This window comes from Vitis riparia, unplaced genomic scaffold (assembly GCF_004353265.1).
Source record: "Vitis riparia cultivar Riparia Gloire de Montpellier isolate 1030 unplaced genomic scaffold, EGFV_Vit.rip_1.0 scaffold650_pilon_pilon, whole genome shotgun sequence".
In the NCBI taxonomy this organism is placed as follows: domain Eukaryota; kingdom Viridiplantae; phylum Streptophyta; class Magnoliopsida; order Vitales; family Vitaceae; genus Vitis; species Vitis riparia.
Window position 1 is genome coordinate 100,213 of NW_023269726.1, and position 27,571 is coordinate 127,783.

A 27,571-nucleotide genomic window follows, 5' to 3' on the forward strand; every position below is an offset into this window, starting at 1 on the left:
ATTTACGTGGCATAAGCATAGATGAAGCATTATTATTACGGTTTTATGATATGACAATTTACGGGATATGAAGCATTATTTTGAAAACTGGTTTTATTTTATGGATTTTTTTTTTTTTTAATGTCCCATTTTGGTTCAAAATTTGAATGTGAAGGGCAGAGAGTTGGTACGACAGGATTACACAAGAACCGCCTACAATACAAAACCAAGTAGAGTGTTATGGCTTTAGGTGTAGAGAGGGTAAGAATGCATTGGGTTGTGGACAGTCAACTCATGACCACTAATCCTGTTGTCAAACTCTCATCCTTGTCAGACCGCAAAAGTCTAATAATAAAGGTACTGTCGCGTTGAAAAGTAGAAAGCATAATCATTTTGTGGCTTCGGTGACCATACCTTTATTTTTTACCCAATACAAATAAGCCACGTGTAAGGTTTAGAAGAATAAAAACTTCAAAAAAACAAATACTTCAAGTTGCCAATCGATGGCGATGGATGAAAATTTCTACCGGGGATATTGGATTTCGATGGTCGTCGAAATGAAACAGGATCGAAAAACAAAGGTTTGGCATAAACCTTGCCACCACGGGGGCAAACTCACCCCTTCTATATATATGTATTAAAAATTATCATATAAACAAAATATTAAAACAATATTTTAAACAATAAATTAATTATAATTATTTTATAATTAAATGAAAATTTGTTATTCAATTAATTATAAAAATTATCATAATAATTTTATTTATAGTGTTTTAAATATTATTAATATATTAATTAAATATTAAAAAATAAAATCTATATCATCATTTATTTTATACCATTTAATACAATTAAATTAAATGTATCATAATTTTAATATTAAATATATTTTAAAATTAGACTTATTATAATAAAAAATTATAATATTATTATCGGATAATATACGATGTAATTTAATAATGAATATTTACTTATAAAATTTATATTTATATTTTTTATTCATACATATATAATATTATTATCAAATACACATATTAAATTATTCAAAAAAAACAACTTTAAAATGTTTATTATATTTCTAATTATATTTTTATAAAGTTTTTTCTTACATTTCCATTAGTTTTGATAAATTTTAAGCTTATCGAATTTTTTTCCAAAATATCGATCAATATATCTTCGATGTATCCGTAAAATCGAATTATTAATATATCGATGATTACTAATATTTTCATTATTGTCAATGACCATATCTTTAAAAGGAGGTAATCTCATACACTTTATATTTAAATTATCTTTCCAACCACCAATTATATTATTGAACAATTTATTTTATAAAAATTGTAAAATATTTAAAATTTTGTAAAAATAATAATTTGCCACTTATTTTATGATATAAGGTTTTAATACTAAGACCTAGTGAAAAAAAATCATTTATAATTAAATTAAAATGAGTATTTATTATTAAAAATCAGAATTATAATAAATCAATTATGAATTAAAAATGGTATTATTATTGCAATTTAAATTTTTTTATATAGGAGATTGGATTAAATATTGAAAGCATTTTTTGGAAGTGAAAAAAAATTGAGAATTTTGGAGAGTGCCAACTGCCAAGAACGTGGGAATGGTACAAAAATGTGAGGACATTTTTGTGTTTTTAATTTAAAATTTTTTTGTGCCTAACTTCCATCATTTACAAGGATGATTAGTATATCTAAACAATATTGATGCTATTAGAAGTGTCAAAAAATTTAAAAATTAGAAAAAGTAGAGGGTACGAATGTAATCAGTCTTTTAAAACAATGTCATAACTATTTGGAGTGGAATTTTTTTTTTATAAATAATATAAGTATTTATTGTTAATTAGTAATTGAAAATTATATTATTAAATTTTTATTGTAAATTTGATTTTTTTTTTTTTTTGGGAAAAGATTGGATGAAATATTAAAAGTAGGAAAAACAATATCGGGGCTAAAAAGTAATTGTATGATTTCAATCAATTCTAAGTGTAATTTGAGATCTCTCCAAAATTTTAATGTATCGTTTTTTAAATTTGTGGAGGATGTTTTTCATCATTCCTAAGCCTCATTAGTATGGTTTTCCTTTCACTATTCTATATTTATGTAGTACAAGTATGTTTAAAAAATACCTTATTTCAAGAATAAATTCTAAAAAAAATGGTCTTTTTTTTATCATAAATTATTAAATATATTTTTGAGTGTGAAAAATAGTTAAAACTCTTTTTTAAAACCATTGAAAACATGCTCTAAGGTTTTGATGAGGCGGTTGTTTAGAAAACACCATAGCCTATGATGCTTGTATTTTCAGGCAAAGCAAGTATATTCAGCCTTAGATTCCTTCATGAGTGCAAGTAATTATTATTGTTGACCCTACTGTCTACTCTAAACAGAAAAGCTTGTTACATTATTAGCTGACTTTTCAATCATTCTGACGAAAAAGTGACCAAACAAAAAAAGAGAAAGAAAGAGGGGCAGGAATACGACGATGGCGTAACCTTTTTCAAAAGCATGATCATGATCCGTGATTCCATTGTCTGCCACTCAAGCAAAATTAAACTGGGAGAATTATGTAAGTATGCAGCATTATGAAACAAAAGAGAAAAATGGAACTCAAAGACAAAAAAAAGTATCTCTTTCATGCATTATAATAGTGTCCTCTCCATTGTGCCAATTAAAGCCCTTTTCTTTTCCTTATGGTTTTTTTTTTTATCATAAATTATTAAATATATTTTTGAGTGTGAAAAATAGTTAAAACTCTTTTTTAAAACCATTGAAAACATGCTCTAAGGTTTTGATGAGGCGGTTGTTTAGAAAACACCACAGCCTATGATGCTTGTATTTTCAAGCAAAGCAAGTATATTCAGCCTTAGATTCCTTCATGAGTGCAAGTAATTATTATTGTTGACTCTACTGTCTACTCTAAACAGAAAAGCTTGTTACATTATTAGTTGGCTTTTCAATCATTCTAACGAAAAAGTGACCAAACAAAAAAAGAGAAAGAAAGAGGGGCAGGAACACGACGATGGCGCAACCTTTTTCAAAAGCATGATCACGATCCGTGATTCCATTGTCTGCCACTCAAGCAAAATTAAACTGGGAGAATTATGTAAATATGCAGCATTATGAAACAAAAGAAAAAAATGGAGCTCAAAGACAAAAAAAAAGTATCTCTTTCATGCATTATAATAGTGTCCTCTCCATTGTGCCAATTAAAGCCCTTTTCTTTTCCTTTCTTTTTGACTCACTTGAACGGCACCATTTTTAGGCCTCCACCTCACCTACCATTTTAGTGGCAAACAAAAAAATGAGAAAGAGAGAAAGAGGGAGGAACACGACAAAGATGGCGCAAACTTTTCCAAAAACATGATCACGATCCATGATTCCATTATTTGCTACTAAAGCAAAAATATATTGAAAGAATAAAAATATCTCTTTCATGCATTATAATGTGTTTTGCGTCCAAATAGCCCATTTATTAAAAAAAAAAAAATCTAACCATTTTTTGAAACTTAGGTACAAATTGACCTCTTTGATGCCACGTAAGTGTCATATCATTATAAAATATATTTTTTTCATCATTTTAGTTAAAATCTCAATTGATAATAATTGAAACTTTATTTTTAAACTAAAACCTTAATTGATAATTGATGCTTTATTTTTTAACTAAAGTCGTAATTGATTTTTAATAGCTATATTAAAAATCAAACTAATGAAAAGTTTTTATCATGTCATTTTTTTTAATTTTTTTATTTTAACACTACCTGGAAATCAATACTTTGATGAGACTCGGCATGCACGTCAAAACTATTTCAAATAAATATAATAAAAGACTTGGTTGAAGATTATATTATAAAAAATGACTTTATATTTCATATAATATTGCATAAAAAAACTCATCTGTATGGCTCCCAGCTCCCAAATAAGTCATGTGGATTAGTTCAGAGGTCCATTTCTTATATATATATATATATATATATATATATATATATATATATATATATATATATATATATATATATATATAGAAAGAGAAGACAGTACTGACGTGGATTGGATAAATATTAAAATAATTTTAAATCCAAAAATATTTTATTCAAAATTAAACTAATGAAAAATTATTTCATCAACTTTTTTATTTCAACATTATAATTAGCTGGAAATCAATACAGTGATGACATCATCCACTCTTTTAAAACTCCTGAAAATAAACCCCATGCGTACTTATTATACTAATTTAAATAAATATAATAAAAGACTTAGTTGAAGATTATATTATAAAAAGAAGACTTTATATTTCATATATAATACACAAATCTTGTTTCTGTATGGCTCCCACCTTCCAAACAAGTCTTTGGATTAGTTGAGAGGTCTATTTCTTTAAGAATAAATTAGAGTGATGCTTTGAAATTTAGCAAAAGTTACCAGTAAACCAATATAAATATAGATAGTTGAGAGTATAGATTATGGCTCCTACCTCCCAAACAAGTCTTTGGATTAGTTGAGAGGTCTATTTCTTTAAGAATAAATTAGAGTGATGCTTTGAATCTTTAGAAAAGTTACAAGTAAACCAATATAAATTTAGATTAGTTTGGAGTATATATATATATATATATATATATATATATATATTATAATAACTTAATATAATTTAATAAATTGATTTAAATCATAAATAGATTAAGCATATTTTATTAATATAATTAATTTATTCATCTATCCTCTTTCTCTCTTTTTCTTTTTCTCATTTCAATAAATTTTCAATTAATTCAAATCATTAAAAAAATTCCTTAATAAACAAATTTGGAACATTCATATAACTTATTACAAAAGTCTATGTTCAAAAAATTATTAAACTATGGAAAGAAAAAGATTAAAAAAAAAACTTTAAACTTTTTATTTTATAATAATAAAAAAATAAACTTTAAAATACTTTTTAGTATAAAAGAAAAAAAATAGTAAATATATTTATTTTAAATAATGTTTTAATCATTAAATTATTTACTTGTAAAATGTAAAAATAATTTTTATTCATTTAAATTAATATTTTTTCAAAAGTATGTTCCAAAATAATTTTTGAATCATTAATATAATTTTTATTTATTTATAATTTAAAAATAGAAAATAATGTTGATTTTTCAATTATTTTTAAAGGAGTTTAAAAAATAATAAAAAATAAAAAAATGATTAAATAAAGGAGAATTTTATGGATGAGCATGTAAAGAGTGGTGGTATAAAGACAAAATGATGGGGGTAAGTACAAAGGGGTATTTTTGTCTATTCCAACCTTATATCCTTACAATCAATTATAGGTGTTTGGATGATCTTTTATTAATTTTTGGGCCTAACCGGGCCTAAAACACAATTCTCCCGTTACATTATTAGCTGGCTTTTCAATCATTCTGATGAAAAAGTGACCAAACAAAAAAAGAGAAAGAAAGAGGGGCAGGAACACAACGATGGCGCAACCTTTTTCAAAAGCATGATCACGATCCGTGATTCCATTGTCTGTCACTCAAGCAAAATTAAACTGGGAGAATTATGTAAATATGCAGCATTATGAAACAAAAGAAAAAAATGGAACTCAAAGACAAAAAAAAGGTATCTCTTTCATGCATTATAATAGTGTCCTCTCCATTGTGCCAATTAAAGCCCTTTTCTTTTCCTTTCTTTTTGACTCACTTGAACGGCACCATTTTTAGGCCTCCACCTCACCTACCATTTTAGTGGCAAACAAAAAAATGAGAAAGAGAGAAAGAGGGAGGAACACGACAAAGATGGCACAAACTTTTCCTAAAACATGATCACGATCCATGATTCCATTATCTGCTACTAAAGCAAAAATATATTGAAAGAATAAAAATCTCTCTTTCATGCATTATAATGTGTTTTGGGTCCAAATAGCCCATTTATTAAAAAAAAAAATATATATATATATATAACCATTTTTTTAAACTTAGGTTCAAATTGACCTCTTTGGTACCACATAAACGTCGTATATATCATTAAAAAATATATATTTTTCATCATTTTAGTTAAAACCTCAATTGACAATTGAGACTTTATTTTTAAATTAAAACCTTAATTAACAATTGAGGTTTCATTTTTTAACTAAAACCTTAGTTGTCAATTGGGATTTTAGTTTTTTTTTTTTAAATTTAAAAATTATTAAATTATAATTTATGATTGAAATTTAAAAATTATATTTAAATAATAAATTATAAATATTTAAACTTAAGAATCTAGTATTACTTCAACAAACATAAATGGATAAATAGAAGATATTATAAATGAATATTTTATTTATTAATAAATTAATAATCTTAAAATAATAAACTTATATAACATATAAATAATATATAAAATTGTATAATTTATTAATTTAAGATATTTAATTATAATTGAAATCTCAATTAGCAACTGTGGCTTAAAGGTGTAATATTATTTCAATAAAGATAAATTTGTCACAATACAAATAAATTAATATCTTAAAAATAACAAATTAAATATGTTAAATTAATAAATTATACAATTTTATATATTATTTATATGTTATATAAGTTTATTATTTTAATATTATTAATTTATTAATAAATAAAATATTCATTTATAATATCTTCTATTTATCAATTTATGTTTGTTGAAGTAATACTAGATTCTTAAGTTTAAATATAAATAATTTATTATTTAAGTATATTTTTAAATTTCAATAATAAATTGTAATTTAATCATTTTAATTAATTTTTTAAAAAAAAATTAACTAAAACCTCAGTTGATAACTACGACTTTAGTTCAAAAATGAAGTATCAATTGGCAATTGTAGTTTTAATTAAAAAATGAAGTCTCAATTATCAACTGAGACTTTAACTAAAATGATTTTTAAAAATATTTTTTAATTACATGGCCCCTACGTGGTACCAAAAAGACCAATTTGAACATAAGTTTTAAAAAATGATTAATTTTTTTTTTTTTTTTAATAAATGGACCATTTTGACCCAAAACTCCATTATAATAATACATTTCTCATTGTGCCCGAAAATGCCCTTTAGTTAAGCCGGTGAAGGCCCTTCCCCTTTTTTTTTTCTTTTCTTTTTGACTCACTTGAACGGCCCAATTTTTGGGCCTCTTCCCTCACCTATCATTTTAGTGGCAAACAAAAAAAGGAAAGAAAGGGGAAGTAACATGACCCAGATGGCACAAACTTTCTTATTTCTGAATGCATAATTTTAGGGTTCCATGAAGCAAATCAAGATGTGAAGGGAAGGTCTTGTTCGTGTACGACCCTCCTAGATGCGATGATTCAATGACTACTTAGGACCCACACCGACTTCTAAGCATCACTTCCTCTATTAATGCGTGCCTTGGCCACCCCAAACCAGCTCTCCCATTTTCCTTGTTCTCCATTTTCCTTTATAAGCTCCCCAAGCCAACTCCTAATTGTTTGAATGAACCAACTTTCTTCTAGGAGAGTGGCATGTATGGAGTCAAACGTTGGAAACTATGTGACGTTTATGATTGGCTAAACAAGCCTACGCCACACGGGCCATGGTTGACTTCCCTGACACCATCTGCTGATATGACAAGATGAGGTTCCTCTTAACCCTTGGTATCTACGCCACCTAGGGTTGTCAGGTATCCTGATAACTTCTTCTCAGCAATTGTATGCAAAGTTTTTCTAGGATTGACAAGGGTGAGCTCTCAGCGCCCAGGGAAGGCTTGATCAAGTGGCGTTGGTTTGGTACTCTTCTAGCAACATGTCCATCAACTAGGCGAGCTGTTGGACAAATTTAGACTCGAGTGGCCCTCGGAGCCATTATGACAAAGGATTTGATTAGGCAGTGTTGCCTTGGTACTCTTTTGGCAAAGGCCTCCTACTGGGAGATATCGGTTATAGCAAATTTACTACCTGCCCAAATGGGTGGGGTGGACCCGTGTGTTGACCATCTTCTAAGCTCAATACCTCCATATCTTAAAGGTGATTACTTCAATTTTACATGTAGAGGTTATTTCTTAAATTTTTCATCACAACTCTTATAATATATATAATCTTTTCACTCTCTTTTTGTTTTGGTTATGTATATCTAATGAAATCCCTAAAGAACCACTTAATACTTGTCAAAACCAAGCAAGATTCAAGAATCAATCCATTACCAAAAAGAGATGGATCAGCTAAAAAACGTGAGCATCCCTACGTAAGCTGTAAAATCAAACAAATAAAGTCAAGTTTTGGCTTTGTTATTGAATGATGGATTTTCATCTCATTGATATATTTTCATTAGTCTCCGGTGTATAGAAACTAGTAGCAAGTTGTATTCTTATTTTATTGAAATTAAAGATATCTTCTCCATGGTTTTTTACTTTCTTTAGGAGGAATTTTTTTCACCGTCGTGGTGGTGGTGGTGGTGCATCTTACTTAGACATTCTTGTATTAGTACTGTCATTCTTTGCTGGGTTGTAATTATTGTGAAAGAATTTTAAACCTATAGTGGTGAAATATTCAATGCTCTCATAGGTATTAATTAACTATTCTCCACTTCATTGAGTTGTTCCTCAATAACTATTATTTGGCCCCCAATAAATGGTATGAAAGACCAAATCAAGATTTCTGGAAAAGCTAAAATGAAAAAAAGGCAATTATATAAAAAATTTTGATTGAAGGTGAAATCAATTATTCTCTCATTAGAATGAGATACAAAAAACGTATATCAAAGGAAGATGAAAGACGGACTTGATGAAATTTGATCCAAGGTGGGGATTATTGGGTAGTGTCCCAAATTTTTAATTAATATATTTTTTTTTTATAAAAAATATTATATAAACCATTTTCTATGTTGATATGACATTGTAATATTAGTTTTTCTTATAAAATAAATAAATTTATTAAAAATATTTTTATAAATATTATAAGTCATGAAAGGAAGACTATAAAGATATGAGGAAGAATAGGAAACGAAAACTTACAATTCAAGGTATAAATACAAAAAATGAGAAATATTCATATTTTAAGGCTCAATAGTGTTGACAAATTTCTCAAATTTATATTTGAAATTATTTCTTTAAAAAATTTATTTGGTAAACAAAATAAATTTATAGGAATGTTAATTGACGAAATTTGAAATCAATGGTGGTTGAGTGTATTTACATCAAACTTCAAGAGGTTTCAATGAAATTAACCCTTTGTTTAAAACACTGTCGTGTTACAATGAATAATATATAACAAAATATTATTATTGGCATTGGGTTTAAATTAAAAATAGGCTTTAGGCTTTGGGCTTACTATGGTGGACTGTGGTGTTTTGATGAAAACATCCTTCAACGCAAACCTAAATTGATAAGCATTTGGGTTCAAAATAAAACATATCAACTTAAAACTTCAATTGGGCCAAAAGCCCAACAAGAGTATTGATGTTGGGTCAAAACCTATTCAGAAAAGACCGAACCGAACTGATCTTTAAAGGTTTGGTTTGGGTTTCATGAAAATATGGTTGGTTCGGTTTTTGCTATACATAAACCAATTATGTCGTCGGTTCGATCAATTTTTGTTTTCTTCCAAAAATCAACCTAACCGACCTTGCTGTCACCATACTCAACAAGTAAAAGGAAGAAAGAGCATTCAAGTATATCTTTTCCCTTCAAGTCAAATGCAGCACAGAGAATATCTCAAAGGGAATAAAGACCAAGTTCAAACCATGATATCATTCCCAATTACATTCACAGAAAGAGAATTGCAAGAATAAATGGCAACAACCATGTCTATATGCCATGGCTCCATCCTAGTTCACGAGCTCGCTCCTCCCACAACGCTGAAAGCTTAAGTTCATCCACTAGGGCTGCTTCAGCTTTCTCCCTCGCTTCTTCGCATGTTTCTATTCCTATGCTGCATTTTTCTACTTCCTTTCTGTACTGTGAAGAGGCTTTCCTAACTTCCGTTGTTAGTTCCTTGGTGCGTTCCAGGCGGTCATCAGTTACATTTTTCTGGAGACGTAGCTCCTCTGCTAGTAAAGCCAATCTCCCCTTCTTCATTTCTTCTTTCATGTCTGGGTCATGATCGCCACAATCTACACATAATGGTAATATAATGAAAATAAACTGAGCTTCAACAAAGAGAGAGAACTTAAACCTCAGAATCAAAGCAAATTTTCATAGAAAATGGACACACACGACTATATAAAAGCAGTGATTCTCACCTAGAGTAATGGAGAAGGTGGTATCTGAATCACAGCCACAATCACATGAACCACATGAAGTTTGAGCTCTCGAACTCCCCTTGAAGTGCCAGTATAATGGTGGTCCTAAAATGCAACAAGCCAAACAAAAGCCCACCAAAACCATCACCAATTTCAGAATTCTTTGGTTGAATAACCTGTGGTATGAGGGACGAGCCATCTACTTCCAGGAGAAGCAATCCCCTACCCGACCCAAATTCTGGTCTGATTGAGAAAATGGAGAACACCCAAGAACAGATATCAGATACACAGTTGAAGATATCTATCAAACATTCAGAATTTATTGTGACAGTTTGATATCATTTGAAGGGTGCCCAACTTTCATATGATAGCAAAATGAAGAACACTAATCTGAAGATATGGGTTAACGTATTAGAATCCGACTCCAGCTCAAATCACCATACTGAAGATTCTGACATTCACCCAAGAAAGATTAAGGCTTAAGAGCACCCCCAAAGGTGAAAAATCATTTGGAGATTAGCGTCAGGCTATCAGAATGTGACTACAACTCAAATCATTGGCACACTTTAATTTCATTTATTGGAAGGATAACATATACTATGAAAAATTTGAACAGAAATCAATCTTTAGTATGTTTTCCAAGGAAACAAAGAGACCCATTTCCCAAGAAAGAGTAATGAAGTTTTGGGATTTGAGTTGCAGAGAGAGACAAGGATATATAAAGAGAGATTTGGCTGGACTTTAGGAATGAACCAATTCTTTTAAGGATGGCTTTTGCTTTAATAATTGCTTGTGTTTGTTGAGAGTAGCTTTGATGACTTTGATTTGCATTCATCGACTGGAGCTCCATGCCCTCTCCAATCCATTATCCTAGAAAAAGTAAGTTTTGATTTTTATAGAATAAATTTTTATTCTTATTTCCAATTCTAATAAGTAGTTCTTATTTAGTAAGGAACTGGAAATGAAATGGATTTTCCATGCTTATTCCCAATTCCAGCATTCCAAAGAGGCCGAAGTTCAGTACCAGTAATGCATGCAAAGTCTCATTGATCAGCCTTTTGATTTTTCTGTTCATCCTTTCCTGATACTCTTAAGGTTCTTCAAAAAGCTCAACATAAAAAGGCAATTGAATTGATTTTAACAGCAGATATAATTGCCAAAGAGGAGACAACAGTGAAGCAATATAGAAAGAGTTTACATTAATCCATAAATTTAGTTTCAATGCACTTTTTGACACCATCAAAATTATCAGATCAATGCTGGTTATAACTTACAAGACCTACTGTTTCTGTCCAGTATTTACATGTACTGTTCTAAACTAAACCCAAAAGGTATATTTTCAAGGGATGCTTCCAAATCAAATCCAATATTTATTAAATTTCCCATCTCCAGTTTGCATACTGCCGGCAGGTCATGTCAGATAATGAATACAAAGAATCATAACCAAACTCTGGGTAGTCTATGCACATTTATACAAAGGAATTGGACCATTTAGTTCATCGTTCTCTTCTTCATCACTGCTATCCGACTCTTGTAGATTTTCAAAGAAAGAATCAAGATACCAGGAACACTTTTCATTCCAATCACCTCTGTGAGCATGTGCCCGCCATTTTTGGTCAGCTATCATTTCATGGGAGAGTCCCCATTTTATCATCTCTTCTTCTGTGTGGTGGATTGCCAAGCTATATTCACCACCATTTCCTAACTGCATCACTTGAAATTCACAGTTCCCAAGATTATTTAGGCCCTCAAATTGCTCGACTGTCCACTTGAACCACTTCATGAGGAATACTCGTGAGGTTAGCCCGTGCGTTACAATGATGAAATTTAGGTCACTTGAGGGTTCATTATGAAGCCTGTTCATATCTATGTCTCTCCATAGTGATTCAAGAAAACCTGCAGTTTAGGTTGGGCTCATAAATATAATAATTTCAATGGTAGGAACAGTGAAACCAAAATAACACCAACCTTACCCTATCTGCAATAAAATGCAGGAAGATGCTCTCTCTTATGGTTCCTACTTTCTAGGAAAAAATTATCCCTTTTTTCCAAATGAAAAACACAACAATTTCCCTAGTACAATCCATGACAAGGCAGCATCCCAGCATTTGATGCAGAGTATATGCTTTTTCGATTTTCCTTTCACCACTTTAGAATAAATAAATATTTTTTTTTTAAAAAAGAAGGAAGAAAAAAAAGTGAAAAAAAACAACTTGAAATGGGGAGGAACAGTGCACAGGTTTTAAAAGACAACGAATAAAGCAGGTAGTCTGGCAGAAGCAGTAAGTTTCACATTTAGAACTAGCAGATTCTTGACTCAATCGTAGGTGTGTCATTCTGATTCTACATATGAGGAAACAATTAGTATATTCTAAAATTTAAAAGGAAGAAAAAAAAATTAAAGATGTGAAATTGAGTGACTACATTTTTCCTGATGATTACAGGAATTCTAATGCAGAGAAAATTTCATGACACCACACAGGTTTGCATTCCAGGCAGAAGTGCCATCACATCTTGACACCAACTATGCTTATAGCTTTCCATGACCTTAAAATATGATGTCAGCAAGCCCATTACAAGCAAACTATTGCAGTGAAACTAGGTAATGTTAAAAGTTTTGCAACCTCTCATAAAGTGGCTGGAAAAACAAACCATTGAACTTATCTAAACCAAAAGTTATGCTGGCTTTAGCACCCACTGCATACTTCACGAACATATTCACTGGAGGAATGGGTGCCACATGTGATGTTGCCTTCTGAGTTTAGTTTCGTCATCTACGGAAGGTAACATCATCTCCCACCAAATTAAAGCTTGAGCCCCCACCAAAGAAATGAAAATATAAAAACACAAAATATAAAGCACTGGCCACACGCCTAACTCTATCACTGTCCCATTACTTCCAAGAGAAAGCCAAACATACTAACTGCTATGAGAAGATAAAAATCATTCCTGGTACGCAACTTCTCAGTGCGAAGTGCTTTACATATGTTTCTTCAAACCTAGTGGATGGACATAAAAGTTCTGTGATTGAAAAAAAGCCAAGTAGGGCATCCTCGACTCAATGTTCTGGAATACAAATCAGTCAGTGGAGTTCAATCATTAGGACTCCCAGATCCGGGTAGCCAATTATATATGATGCAAAACATACTAAGTTGTGACATACGGTTTATTCAAAGAGTTAAGTCACTATGTAAATCAATAATCAGTGTATTTTTTAAATCTTTATATTTTGTTTTCTCCACCTATTTCCATTTTCTAACTCGACATAAGGATGTAAGATCTAACAACAATTACAGGGTTTTTCTAGACTCATCCCAACACAAACAGGCTTAGCTCAACCTCATTTCCAAGCTTGCTTGCCGATATTAGAGTTGAGCCTCAGAAAACTGCTAGACAACTCTTAGCTCAACTTCATCTCCAAGCTCATTATTCACGTGAGCTGAGCCTCATCAAACTGCTAGACAACTCAATAGGCACACGAACTAATTCAGGTCAATTCAAGGGTCGCTTAATGTAGCTCATAAAAGCAAAGATCTAAGCTTGATTCTATTTTATTCTTTACCCGAAATCAAGTCCCAAGCGGCCACGGCTTGGCTGTAGTTTAACCATAAATCCCCAAACTACTCATAGTTCATTAAATTTGACTGGTCCACAATGCACGTTTCGTCTGGTGATTTCACAAGCTAATTTAACCTAAATAGCATTTCAAAAGTACTTTTTATGGATTTTCCAAGCAAAACCCAGATCAAATTTTACTTCAGACAATGAAAAAACGAATACTATTTGCCCTAAATAGCATTTTAAAAGTACTTTTCCATGCTTTTTTAATGCAAAACCCAGATCAAATTTGCTTGAGAAGAAAAAACCAATAAATCACACACCAACCCCGACAAAAGAAACATCAAGATTGATGAAAAACACTTACTGGAAACGCGATCGTACACATCGGCAGCCGATTCGCCCTCAGGAAACCGATAAAAGAACCTCCCAAACCTCAACCTTGTCTCCTTGACGACCTTCATCCTCTCCTCCACCTGGAAATTCCCAAAATCCTGCTCCCTAATCCTACACTCCTCCCTCACTCCAATCACCCTCTTCTTCGAAAACGACCTCCCGATTTCGCTCAGCGTGGATCGCGTCCGCTCATAAGGCGACACGTAAAAGTAAACCTTCCAGTCCCGGGACAGCCCGGAGACGATCTGGCGGATCCTCTCGCCGGCTTGCTTGGCCTGAACCAAGCCTTGTGGGTTAGAGGAATTTGGTGGTCTGGGTTGTGGTGTAGGCGGTGCCATCAAGATTCCCTGCGCTCTCGCCATGGCGCACCAGTATTATTCTCTTGGGCAATGGCTTGTGGAGTGATGATGCTGTTGGTGGCTTATCATTTTGCCTCTGTTCTCAATGCTGCTGCTCTGATCTTTTCCCAACGCCTCTCTCTCCCTCTCCCTCTCCCTCTCCCTCCATCACCTCTATTTATAGCTTCCTTCTTTTTTCAGGACTTGCCTCCAACCCTTTTTCAGAATTTTTTTATATGTATAACTTTTGTCAACTACTATTACAATTTTGCAAAATTTATTTTAGGATTTAAAAAATATTTATTAATTCTATTATAGCATAAACTTGATAATTTTCCACAAAATAAGGAGAAATTGTAAGTTTATTAATAAATACTCTTCTATTATAGCTTTGCCTACAATGTTTACTTTTATTAGAAGTTGCTTCAACAAAGTACTTCCAAAAAACACTTTTAGTGATTTAAATCAAAATTTCCATATTTGACCCCAAATTTCAGGATTAAAAATTTGAAAATATTTTAATATTTTTAAATTTTCTTTCTTAATTTTTGTGGGTATGTGATGATGCACACATTGGGTTGAAGAGGATTGGATTGAGAAGTTTGACAAAGGATGATGAGGTGTTTGGAATGTGGATGAAGTTTTCTAGTATTTCAAAAACAAGATCTTTATGGTCAAATTCTTCCAACCCCTGAAGCATTCTCAAAATGATTCCTTGGTCCAAAACATTTTCACACTTCCTTTACTGACTGGATTCCCATGAGGCTTGGTCATGATTCAAGAACCACAGCTTCTATGGTCTTTTTTCTTCTCTTTTGGGTAAGGCAGGGCCAAATCCAAACCGGGTTCACTTTTGACCTTTCAGCCAACTTTGTACGTCTTAGAGGTGTCATTTTAGTTCAAATTAGTTATAAGGAGACTCTGTCCCATGTCTTATATTTATTTATTAGGACAGAGATAATCTATAGTATTTAAAATGGCTAAGCCTGGTCTGCCAGGTCATAGGTGGGTTGGTATTTTAACCTCAAGATTAGAGCTGATTCAGCTGAATATGAGACCGAGGTGTCAGAGACTATGACAGTAGTTGATTAAAAAATATTCTTAATTGTCTCTTAAGATGGATTACTAGCCATTGAAATACAACTTGGATTTGCTTTTTTATTAGATTTTGCCCTTTGAAAATAAAGTTGGTATATGAGTTTGTACCTCTTGCAAAAAGCTCTTTTTCAATTCAATATAGATTTCAGATATTTGTTTGATAATTTTATTAGAAAAGTTTTTATGAAAAAAATATTATTTTTCATAAAAAATATCTAAAAAAAGATTTTGTATTCAATAAAAATAACATTATTTTTTTTAAATTATAACTATAATTCTAGTTTAGAGGAATTAAAATCCTAATGAGACTTAAATTTAATTTTCATATAATAAATTTTTATTTTTATTTTTATTTTAACGAACACATTGTTCATGAACTGAAATGATATTAATTATTGAGATTTGATTCAAATTATTTTTATTTTTTATTTTTAGGAAACACAGTATTTATAGAGTTTATGCTTTGGTAAATTATTTTTTTAAGTTTGACTAAAATTAGAAAACTATTATTTTATGGTTAACACACAAGACTTTCAATTAACATGGGCTTTACAATGAAGAAAAAAAAAGTAAAGACAAATAGAAAAAAAAATGTATTGGGTTTTAGGGAGAAAAAAGTTCAAAGAGTTATAAGTATGTAATTTTAAAGGTAAATTTGATTTTTTGACCTTTTTAATGTTACGATGATTTGGGTTGTTGCTCCTGCTCGGGAATAGGTCCATATGTGGGTTTAAGAGAAAAACTTCAACTCCCAACTTTTCTTAATTAGGGAGTTGTTATTTTTTAAATGTTAATAATTAATCTACGAATAATCTTGTGAAAAATAAAAAAGTTTCAATTGATGCCACCATTAGACACGTAAGTTTTGTCTTATCTATTTTTCTTATTGCATTTGGGTATATTATGACATTTTTCAATAAATAATATCAATGCTTTCATATACTTGACATTAATTTCTAATTCTCATTTATATTGTCTACATTTCAAACATGCTAATTAGAAAGTGGTGGGGTTTTGGAGATGGACTTATCCTTAGCACCATGGAGACACGTTGTTCCTCTCCTAATTGAATTGGGATGTGGATTCACGTAGAAAAAGACGTGCCTTCTCTCCATTTTGGTGTGTCAAGGTGGTAAGCTGGACATAGACATATGGAAATGGATAAGCAAATGGTCCATTCACCTTAGATGTAGTGGGGGGTGACTCAGAAAACTTAGCCTTCTCGTTTCATCTATGATCTAACACGATATCAACACCTGATTTTGACACTTTCTGTTGCCTTTTCTTCCAAGCTGACGGCAAGTGAATCAAGCTATGAACAGACTTTAAGAAAGGGTTTGCCCTACTTGGGAGGAAAAGTGAACTTGCAGATTCCATTGGCTCTTACAAAACAAAAAGACTATGAACCTCCTCCCAACATTAAAGAAAGGAAAGAATAGAAAGGTAAAATAATGATTAAGATGGGATGATTCGACCAATATATAATTTTTTTTTATAATAGTTATTTAGTACCATGAATTTCCTAGGAGAAAAAAAATGAATGACACACCAAATAGGATGGAATGAAATTAAACGTACAAATCTTAAAAGATTTATGAATAAAATCAAATACTTGTTAAAACTCAACCAAGGTGAATACCCCAATTTCATATATACTGGAATATTTCTTATTATAACTCATCCAAGGGTGAATACCCCAATTTCATATATACTGGAATATTTCTTGTTATAACCCAACCAAGATGAATACCCTAATTTCATATATACTGGAATATTCTTGTTAAAATCAACCAAGATGAATACCCTAATTTCATCTATACTGGAATCTCCTGATTAAAAAATGAGTAGAAAAATAATAGCGGAAACATACCTGAATCCATTGAAGAAGAAAACTTATAGGAAGAAAACCCTTTGAGATGGTCTTCCAATTCTGGCCACTAGATTCTGTTTCAATTTCTCTCTGAGAGGATTTTCGGAAATTGGAATGCGTAGTGGTAGAATGGGGACCATAACCCTATTTATAAACTGCTAGGGCAGTTTTAATTTTATCACAATTATATTTCTGCCCCTCATAGAAATAATAATTATCTAATGGTATCTACACAATAATCTCATGACAATTATACCCTTAAGTCAATTAATCAATTATTAATTAGATCACTATATTTAGGCTTAATTAAATGATAGCACACACATTTTAATTATTTACATGTGTGGCCCAAATTATAGATTAATTACAAAAATTAATCTAACAATCTCCCACTGGGCCACATGCATATGTAATCAAATAAATGTGCTTAACCTTATGAGCTCAAAATTTGCTATCATGTCCTTAGGGTATATCCGAACAATCTCGTCCATTAACTATACTGACATAGGATCAAGGTGGTCTTTGTTACATCAATCGTTACTAGACCAATCAATGGTCACATATATCTATACAGCTAAATGACATAGATCAATCATGAGTGCATAGCATGGAAATTACATGCAATGTGATCTGTTCATGCCTATTTCCAACTGGTCCTACTTAACTTTATTGAGATCAAATCTTTAGCATAATTTAACAGAGTGCAATAAAATGAATACTTTATTTCTGCAGAACACAATCCAAATTTATAGATAAAGTCTAAACATAACATAGAGCAATATACAATGAATAATATAAACTCCCACTAAATTTGGATATCCTCAAATGAGACAACACCCATATGAGCAGTGTGCTCATGAAAGACCTTGGGTGGTAATCCCTTTGTAAGCGGATCCGCTATCATGGAGTTTGTTCCAATATGCTCTATGGATATCTGTCCACTCTGTACTTTTTCTTTTACAACTAGGAACTTGATATCAATGTATTTTGATTTTGTAGAACTCCTGTTGTTATTGGAATATAAAACTGCTGATTTATTGTCACAAAATATCTTCAGTGGTCTTTCAATACCATCCAGAACACGCAGCCCAGTGACAAAATTTCGTAGCCATATTCCTTGATTGGATGCCTCATAACATGCTACAAACTCTGCTTCCATGGTGGATGAAGTTACGAGTGTCTGTTTGGCAGACCTCCATGAAATTGCTCCACCAGCCAACAGATAAATATAGCCTGATGTGGATCTTCTGCTGTCTTGGCATCCAGCAAAGTCAGAGTCGGAATACCCAATGAACTCTAACTGATCCAATCTCCTATATGTAAGCATGTACTCTTTTGTTCTCTGTAAATATCTCATAACCCTCTTGGCTGCTCTCCAATGATCCATTCCAGGGTTACTTAGATATCTGCCTAACATGCCAACAATGTACGCAATATCCGGACGTGTACATACCTGAGCATACATTAGACTCCCCAAAGCCGAAGCGTAAGGAATCTTCTGCATTTCTTGACTTTCTAAACTATTTTTAGGGCATTGATTAAGACTGAATTTGTCTCCTTTAGCGACAGGGGTATCACCTGGTTTGCTATTTTGCATGCCATACCTTTGGAGGACTTTATCAATATAGGTCCTTTGTGACAATCCTAAAATACCCCTAGAACGATCTCGGTGTATCTGGATTCCTAAGACAAATGAGGCATCACCAAGATCTTTCATCTCAAAATGTTTTGATAAAAATCTCTTGGTGTCGTGCAATATGCTAATATCATTTGTGGCTAGCAATATGTCATCGACATATAAAACCAGGAAAATATACTTACTCCCACTGAATTTGTGATACACACATTCATCCATAAGATTTGCCTCAAAACCATATGAGACAATAATTTGATGAAACTTGAAGTACCACTGACGAGAAGCTTGCTTGAGCCCATAAATGGATTTAGTTAATTTACAAACCATATTCTTTGAGTCTTCGGACACAAAATTTTCTGGTTGTACCATATAAATTGTTTCATCAATATCACCATTGAGAAACGCTGTTTTAACATCCATTTGATGTAACTCAAGATCATAATGTGCAACTAGTGCCATGATTATCCTGAAAGAGTCCTTCGTAGAAACTGGAGAGAAGGTCTCTTTGAAGTCAATTCCTTCTTTTTGAGTAAAGCCTTTAGCTACAAGACGTGCTTTATACCTTTCTACATTACCATTTGAATCCCGCTTGGTTTTAAATATCCATTTACAACCAATGGGCTTCGTACCAACTGGTAATGGGACAAGTTCCCAAACTTTATTGTCTTGCATAGATTTGTACTCTTCATTCATGGCTTCAATCCATTTCTGAGAGTTGGAACTTTTCATGGCTTGCTGGAAGTTGATTGGATCATCTTCCATCATTCCACTTTCTACCTCATGTTCCTGGAGATATACGATATAATCGTCCGAAATTGCATTTCTCCTCTCTCTCGTGGATCTCCTTAATGGCATATTTTCTTGAGGTTGTTGAGTTTGTTCTTCAGGAGCAATGTCCTCATTTGCAATTAAGGGTTGAACAATATTGTCTGTTGGTTGAGGATCCAAATTTACTTCTTGATCAATGATAGGTAGTGAAACCTGTACATTATCAAAAGCAATAGTAGATCCCTCTTCCTCCTCAAAGACAATATTCCTAACCTGATTTCTCCCCCCTAACTCAACATCCTCAAAAAATGTTGCAGTTCCCATCTCAAAAATTGACCTAATAGCAGGATCATAAAATTTAAAACCCCTTGATCGCTCTGCATAGCCAATAAAGTAGCTGCTAACTGTTTTAGAGTCCAATTTCTTTTCATGAGGCTTATAAGGTCTCGCTTCAGCTGGACATCCCCAAATATGAAAATGCTTTAAACTGGGCTTTCGACCCGTCCAAAGCTCATAAGGCGTTTTAGCAGCCGCTTTAGTTGGCACCCGATTTAGGATATAAGCTGCCGTTTTGAGTGCTTCACCCCAGAGTTTTTCGGGTAAAGTAGAATGACTAATCATACTCCTTACCATGTCCTTAAGGGTTCGGTTTCGTCTTTCTGCTACACCATTCATGCTAGGTGATCCTGGCATGGTGTATTGAGGGACGATCCCACATTCCTTTAGGTATTTAGCAAATGGTCCTGGACATTGTTCACCTGATCCGTCATATCTACCATAGTATTCACCACCACGGTCAGATCTGACGCTCTTTATTCTTTTGTTGAGTTGTAACTCAACTTCTGCTTTAAATGTTTTGAACACGTCCAATGATTGTGATTTCTCATGTATAAGAAATAGGTAGCCATATCTTGAATAGTCATCTATGAATGTTATAAAGTACTGTTGACCATTCCAAGATGCCGTAGGGTATGGTCCACAGATATCTGTATGAATTAATTCTAAGACGTCTGTAGCTCTATTTGCACCTAATTTCTTTGTTTTGGTCTGTTTTCCTTTAATACACTCAACACAAATATCAAAATCTGAAAAGTCAAGTGTATCTAAAATCCCATCGGACACAAGTCGCTCAACTCTAGATTTAGAGATATGACCTAGGTGTTTGTGCCACAATGAGGCCGAATTATCTTTATTCAATTTACGTTTTGTACCTCGTGATTCCACATGCAAGGTTTCATTATAGGACGGAACAGTTTCCAACAAATATAGATTATCATAAACATTAAGTAAACCGGTTCCTACAACATTTGAATTAATAGATAATGCAAATCTATTGTTTCCAAATGAACAACAATAACCTGATTTGTCCAAAACAGAAACTGAAATTAAATTCCGTCTGAAAGACGGTACAACGAAAGTATCTATTAAATCCAAAAAATAACCAGATTTCAATAATAATCTAAAGTGCCCTATTGCCTCCACTTCTACCGACTGACCGTCTCCGACATAGATGCATCTTTCAGCATCACTTGGTTTTCGATAACTCAGGCAACCCTGCATAGAAACACAAATGTGAGTAGTAGCACCAGAATCTAACCACCATGTGTTTCTAGATACTGAAGCTAAATTAACTTCAGAACAGACCAAAGTAAGAATTATACCTTTCTTAACACGCCAAGCAGCATACTTGGTACATTCCTTCTTAGTATGTCCAGGCTTATTACAGAAGAAACATGTTACCTCAACTTTCTGTTTCTTTTGTTCTAGGCCATTAGAAGCAGCAACCTTATTATCCTGATTCCTTCGTTTGCCCTTATCCTTGGAAGTGCTAGCCAGATGAGCACTTTCGGTCTTGTCTTGCTTCAATCTCTCTTCCTCTTGCACACAGAATGAAATGAGCTCATTAAGAGTCCATTTATCCTTTTGGCAGTTATAACTGACCTTGAATTGATTAAATTGTGCAGGAAGAGAGATGAGAACCAAATGCACGAGTAAATCATCAGATAACTCAAGTTTCAAAGCCTTAAGTTTTGAAGCAAGATGAGACATCTCCATGATGTACTCCCGAACATTACCCTTGCCTTTATACTTCATTGAAATCAAGCTTGCTAAAAGCGTGCTCGTTTCAGCCTTATCGTTTTTGGCAAAACGTTTCTGAATTTCCGCAAGGAAGTCACTGGCATTAGTAACCTCATCGGTTACCGCACCCCTGAAAGCTTCTGGAATTCCGCGCTTCATGATCATAAGACTTAGCCTATTTGAACGTTCCCACTTACCCCAATAAACCTCATCCTCTTGAGTACTTTGCTCATTGAGTTCATCGGGTTTGGGCATTCTCAAGGCTAAGTCTATATCCATGCAGCCTAAGAGAATCATCATATTCTCTTTCCAGTCCTTAAAATTAGTGACATTTAACATAGGGACATTATTGATGTTGGCAGATATAGAAGTAGTTGATATAAAAGCTGAATCCAGAACAAAATAAAATGAATCAAATAAACCATCATGCTCACATAAAATAAGCAATTAAACACATAATCTTTAAATTTAAAAGCAAATTATGACATTTCAAGATACCTAGCACAACATTAATCTCAAGTCTTTGGACAGTAATATTAACTGTAAGTGGTACTCTTGTTGTAGTGATCAAACATTGATGATAAGTTATGTCAAATAATAAATCTATCTTTGGATTGATTTATTATTCACATTAAGTTACCTTTATAATCATCACATATTTATCACCACAGGTATGTATGCAATTTGACCAAATATTAACTTTCCTTTGGGCCAGTCAATACCCGCATGAATCACATACACACAAATATCTAACACCCCGAACAGACTAATCTACACGAAAGATGTCACTTTGGTGATTTTTCGCTTTAATTAGCCTATTTAAAAATGCTAGATCAATAACTTAAATATTAATATCATAAAATGCTATTAAATAATAATAATAATAATAATAGTAATAAAAAAAATTTATCAACTCAATATTTCATAAATCTTAATCCATTGACATATATATATATATATATTAAAATAATAACTCAAAAATTAATCGAGGAGTTGGCTCTGATACCACTTGTTAAAACTCAACCAAGGTGAATACCCCAATTTCATATATACTGGAATATTTCTTATTATAACTCATCCAAGGGTGAATACCCCAATTTCATATATACTGGAATATTTCTTGTTATAACCCAACCAAGATGAATACCCTAATTTCATATATACTGGAATATTCTTGTTAAAATCAACCAAGATGAATACCCTAATTTCATCTATACTGGAATCTCCTGATTAAAAAATGAGTAGAAAAATAATAGCGGAAACATACCTGAATCCATTGAAGAAGAAAACTTATAGGAAGAAAACCCTTTGAGATGGTCTTCCAATTCTGGCCACTAGATTCTGTTTCAATTTCTCTCTGAGAGGATTTTCGGAAATTGGAATGCGTAGTGGTAGAATGGGGACCATAACCCTATTTATAAACTGCTAGGGCAGTTTTAATTTTATCACAATTATATTTCTGCCCCTCATAGAAATAATAATTATCTAATGGTATCTACACAATAATCTCATGACAATTATACCCTTAAGTCAATTAATCAATTATTAATTAGATCACTATATTTAGGCTTAATTAAATGATAGCACACACATTTTAATTATTTACATGTGTGGCCCAAATTATAGACTAATTACAAAAATTAATCTAACAATACTAAGTAAGAATTTGTTCATGGGATTGAGTAGCTATCATTGTCAATGATAAATCACAAAGATTTGGAAAAAAAAAAACACAAAATAAATAAATAAATAAATAAAATGGAGAAAGAAGACAAGGGGTTATCACATTCAATGCTGGATGTCATTTTCCACGGATCCAAACACCTTTGCCACCTCTCCGATTCAAAATCCCACAAAGTGGGAACATTGATAATATCAACGTGGGTCCATTTTTTGAGTTCCAACTGTAAAATGTCAAAAACGTCCTCTTTTTCTCTTCGTTGCCGCCCCTTATTCAGAGAAGAACAAGGCAACACTGTTGCATCAAAAACAGTTATCCTCAAGAGCCGGAAATTTCGGCCTCTCCAAATCTGAAATTGTTTTCTATTTTGCTTTTTCGGTAATTACCCTTGTCGTTTTCTGGACCGGTTCGGCTCAATTAAACTTTAATGCGTGAGATGTGTCCAGTCTTTCTCAATTTGGAACATCAGAGGACGCCCTCATTTTTTCTTCTATTTCTCGGTTTTGTTTCGGAAACTTTGAAGTGATGAAATCAATTTGGTGGTTTTTTGAAATGGGTTTTTTTTTCCTACTCTAATTTAAAAAACCCACTCGTGGATTTTTGTATAAATCGCCATTGTTAGAGAAACAAGAAAAAAGTGACCATGTTGAGAAACCGAGCTTTCTAATCTGGTCTCTGGTTGGTTTAATCCGTTTTTTTCCTTTTTTTTCCCAAAGCTATTAAAGGAAAGGTTTTGTTTGTTTTTTTCGAAGGGATTTTGTTTTGTTATTGTTTTTGTTTTTATTTCCTTTGCAATTCAGAGAAAGCATTAACGGCATTGCTAGCAAAACCCAGAAAAAAGTATTGTGTTAGACTATAGAGCTTATTTTTCAAAATTCGGCTCTAAATTTGTTGTTGTTGTCGTTGATTTTTTTTATTTATTTAATTTTAATTTGGTTTTCTTCCAATGGGTTTTGCATTAGAATTTGCAAATTTTACAGAAGAATGTGTATCCTAGAGGAGAAGATGATGAAACTGAAGTGATTCAATTGTCCAAAAGAAGTTGACATGGGGAAGTTCCTCAGTGGATTTGTATTACCCATACTGCTTTTGACAGGTAATCACAAGTCTTGTCTTACAAAGTTCTGTTGGATGATTTCTTCATTCTCTGTGTCTTAGTTTTTAATTTTTTTTTTTATTTCTCTCTTTAGTTGCTGGGAAGACCTAGGGGAGGAAGATAAGAAAAATTTTGAACGTTGAAGGAATGATAAACTCACACTAAAACATTTTGATTTTTTTCTTTTCCTAGCTTTTTTCAGCAACTAAATGCAGCATTAGAGTTTGTGGACTGATATAATTTCATTTCCAAGGGAAAATGCTATCAAGCATTTGCACAGGTTGAACTAGGCGAAAAATCCACCTTTCTTACTCTTTATATTGAAGTGATATTCAACTTCTATAAGTTTCAAACAGAGGCGGATAACAAAAAGTTTGAGAGACTTGATTGCTCTTAATACATGGATGAATTATGTGTTGCATTTGTGCTATATGAGATCGAAATTTATCTTGGAGAAGTAGAACAGAGAACAGAGATCAAAAGTTGAGGGATAGAATTTTTTGTTGATAAGGTGGTAGATGCATGGCTCTGAAATCTAGCATGCAAAGAAGACTAAAAAATGCACTAATAGGTGGGAAAATTCTGTTCAAGTTGAAGGGGCAATGAGGACAAAAGGAAGGTGAAAAAGAATGTGGATTGAATGGGTGGGAAATAATACAATTATACACGATTTAATCTATGATGTTATGGTTTTGGGTCTTGTTAGTGAAGAAATACGTCTATAGCTGATTCTGGGTATGACTATAAGGTTTAGTTGAATATACTAGATAAATTCTGCATATTTGATGATTTGATTGTTAATGATTGGGGACAAGAATCTTTCTTTTCCACCACCAGAAGTTTTTTGATGACATAATAGTTGTAGACAATATTTGTGGATCATTTGGTGCTTTGAATCGTATATGCAAGGTCATTTCAATTAGTTGGAAGGCTGAGTTATGGGTGTTCACAAAGAAACTTTATTGGATCCCAGAGGAGGTTGGGGGTTGGTTTATAGGCTCTTTATCCATTTCATACCTTGACTTCTTAATAGAATTGAGTTTCTTTTGAATGAGTATTCAATTGGTCTCTGGCTTGACACTTCTACCATTAGTTGATGATTTCATTGTCTAAAAAAAAAAAAAAAAAACAAACAAAAAGTGACTATAGTAATGTGTACCTATTTACACCTTTTAACGTGAGATTTTTGCTTGGATGTTTGCCGTTACAGTTTTTTTTCCCTCCTAGATTTCTGAGACATTTCCCAACTTTCAGCTTCTCTTATAGAGTCCATTGTGCAATATGTTATTTTTTAGCCGCCATCCCAAGCTCAAAATAGCATCCATCTAAAATTTTTGGTCAATTACACAATATGAGACATCAATGGATGGTTGTACATATGAAAGTGTAGAAACTTTCATAAAAATTGGTCAAAAGAATTTATAGTATATTTGGTAGTTTGAAAAGGGATGTTCCATATAGGAAGGGGAAACATGGACTTTGATTAAAATAGGAAAAGGTAAATCTAATTTCAAGTGCATCAAGAAAAAGGATATTCTAGAACTTTTTCTTTTGATAGTCAAACAAAAATTTCATGAATAGTGCTAAGCAAAAAGGGCATACCAAGGCATACAAGATGTTCAAGAATCTTTTATTGCAAGCTTTGACGTTCAGATGGTCAATTAGTATCACAAGAACCATCATCTAGAATGTATCATTTCCTAAGGAGTTAATTTATTTAACTATAAAAAATATTTTCAAATATCCATAGAGTCGTAATCAAAATACCCAATTTTTGTTGACAAAATCTAGAGAATACATTATCTTTTCTAAGAATGTTAGTTGCAGTTGCCTTTTGATTTTGGCCTGTGGGCACAATGGCTCTCGATTGAAGTTGTTAACAATTCTTAATATGGTAATTCCATGAGGCTATAAACATATTTCCTGTTAGTGGAAAGTACATGTTAATTTCAATCTAGTATTGTGGCTTCATCCAATTAAAATTTTTTTTTTGCTTTATTTTACTTTCTAATGTAGCAATCTAGAAGCTCCATTGAGAGGTCTTGTGATTTTATCTATATCATTCTTGTTGTCATGTATTTTCCAGACATTTGAATATACACAAACACTGACACAACCTTTTCTTTTCTAAATATACCAACTTGCTTATAATGTTTCCCTCCATTTTTTTTAATCTAATTCAAACAGGTGCTTTACTTGATTGGAGTTTAATATCTCTGGTCGATTTGCTAGCTTTTCTTTTTATTCAATTCTCTACTCCAAAAATTGGTAAGCCATTCCATTTCTTATTGTCTATTATTGTTTTTTTTCTTGTTGTTCTTGTTGTTGTTATTATTATTATTACTGTTATTATTCTTATAGTTTTTTTATGTGGATGATAAACAAGAGAAATTGTATTAGCGGGAAAAGAATTAGATGCCAGTGAATATGAGCTATCTTTCAAGCTCAACACAAAGGAACGAGCCTAAGAGATCAAATAGTACAATTGGACACCAAGAGATGTCCTGAGAAACTTAAATTAGATGAGATTTATCAATTTTTTACATACTTTGTTGTAATTCAATTGTTCTTTGGGAGAGGGTGGCTACATGGACTTGAAAAGGATGAAAGGCACATATACAATTATATGTGTGATTTCTATTGAGGGGAAGAATTTCTAGATTAGTCGAATTTTAGATATCTCCATTCTTCAGAAAGATGAGTGTGAAAAAATTGAAAAGAATAAAGGTTTAGTTTCCCTCACTCTCTAGTAAGATGCACACAAAAAGAAGGGAAAAGGAATAAAAAATGGAGTAAAGGGCTAAAGATGTTTGTGCAATCATGGATATGAAGATTCTAGCTGAAGGCTACATCTCGTTTAGTCTTTGA

The 27,571-nt window shown here is 32.2% G+C and overlaps 3 protein-coding genes and 1 pseudogene across 3 annotated transcripts in view; 1 reads left to right on the forward strand and 3 right to left on the reverse strand.

The window, feature by feature from the left end:
• Positions 1–9,749: 9,749 nt before the first annotated feature.
• LOC117910211 lies at positions 9,750–10,382 on the reverse strand. Its single transcript, XM_034824270.1, has 2 exons — positions 10,184–10,382; positions 9,750–10,054 (listed from the first exon to the last, which is right to left on the reverse strand). The coding sequence occupies exons 1-2, from the start codon at positions 10,380–10,382 to the stop codon at positions 9,750–9,752; spliced, it is 504 nt and encodes a 167-aa protein (XP_034680161.1).
• A 1,186-nt stretch (positions 10,383–11,568) lies between these two features.
• LOC117910210 lies at positions 11,569–14,630 on the reverse strand (annotated as a pseudogene).
• A 7,079-nt stretch (positions 14,631–21,709) lies between these two features.
• Positions 21,710–22,205, reverse strand: LOC117910212. Its single transcript, XM_034824271.1, has 2 exons — positions 21,789–22,205; positions 21,710–21,724 (listed from the first exon to the last, which is right to left on the reverse strand). The coding sequence occupies exons 1-2, from the start codon at positions 22,203–22,205 to the stop codon at positions 21,710–21,712; spliced, it is 432 nt and encodes a 143-aa protein (XP_034680162.1).
• Positions 22,206–23,987: 1,782 nt separating this feature from the next.
• LOC117910208 (piezo-type mechanosensitive ion channel homolog) overlaps positions 23,988–27,571 on the forward strand; it is a gene marked incomplete at its 3' end in the record, with an annotated part of 34,954 nt that continues 31,370 nt past the window's right edge. The window contains 3 exon segments of the mRNA XM_034824269.1: positions 23,988–24,278; positions 24,570–24,703; positions 26,891–26,971. Coding sequence (XP_034680160.1) covers positions 24,655–24,703; positions 26,891–26,971 — 130 coding nt within the window.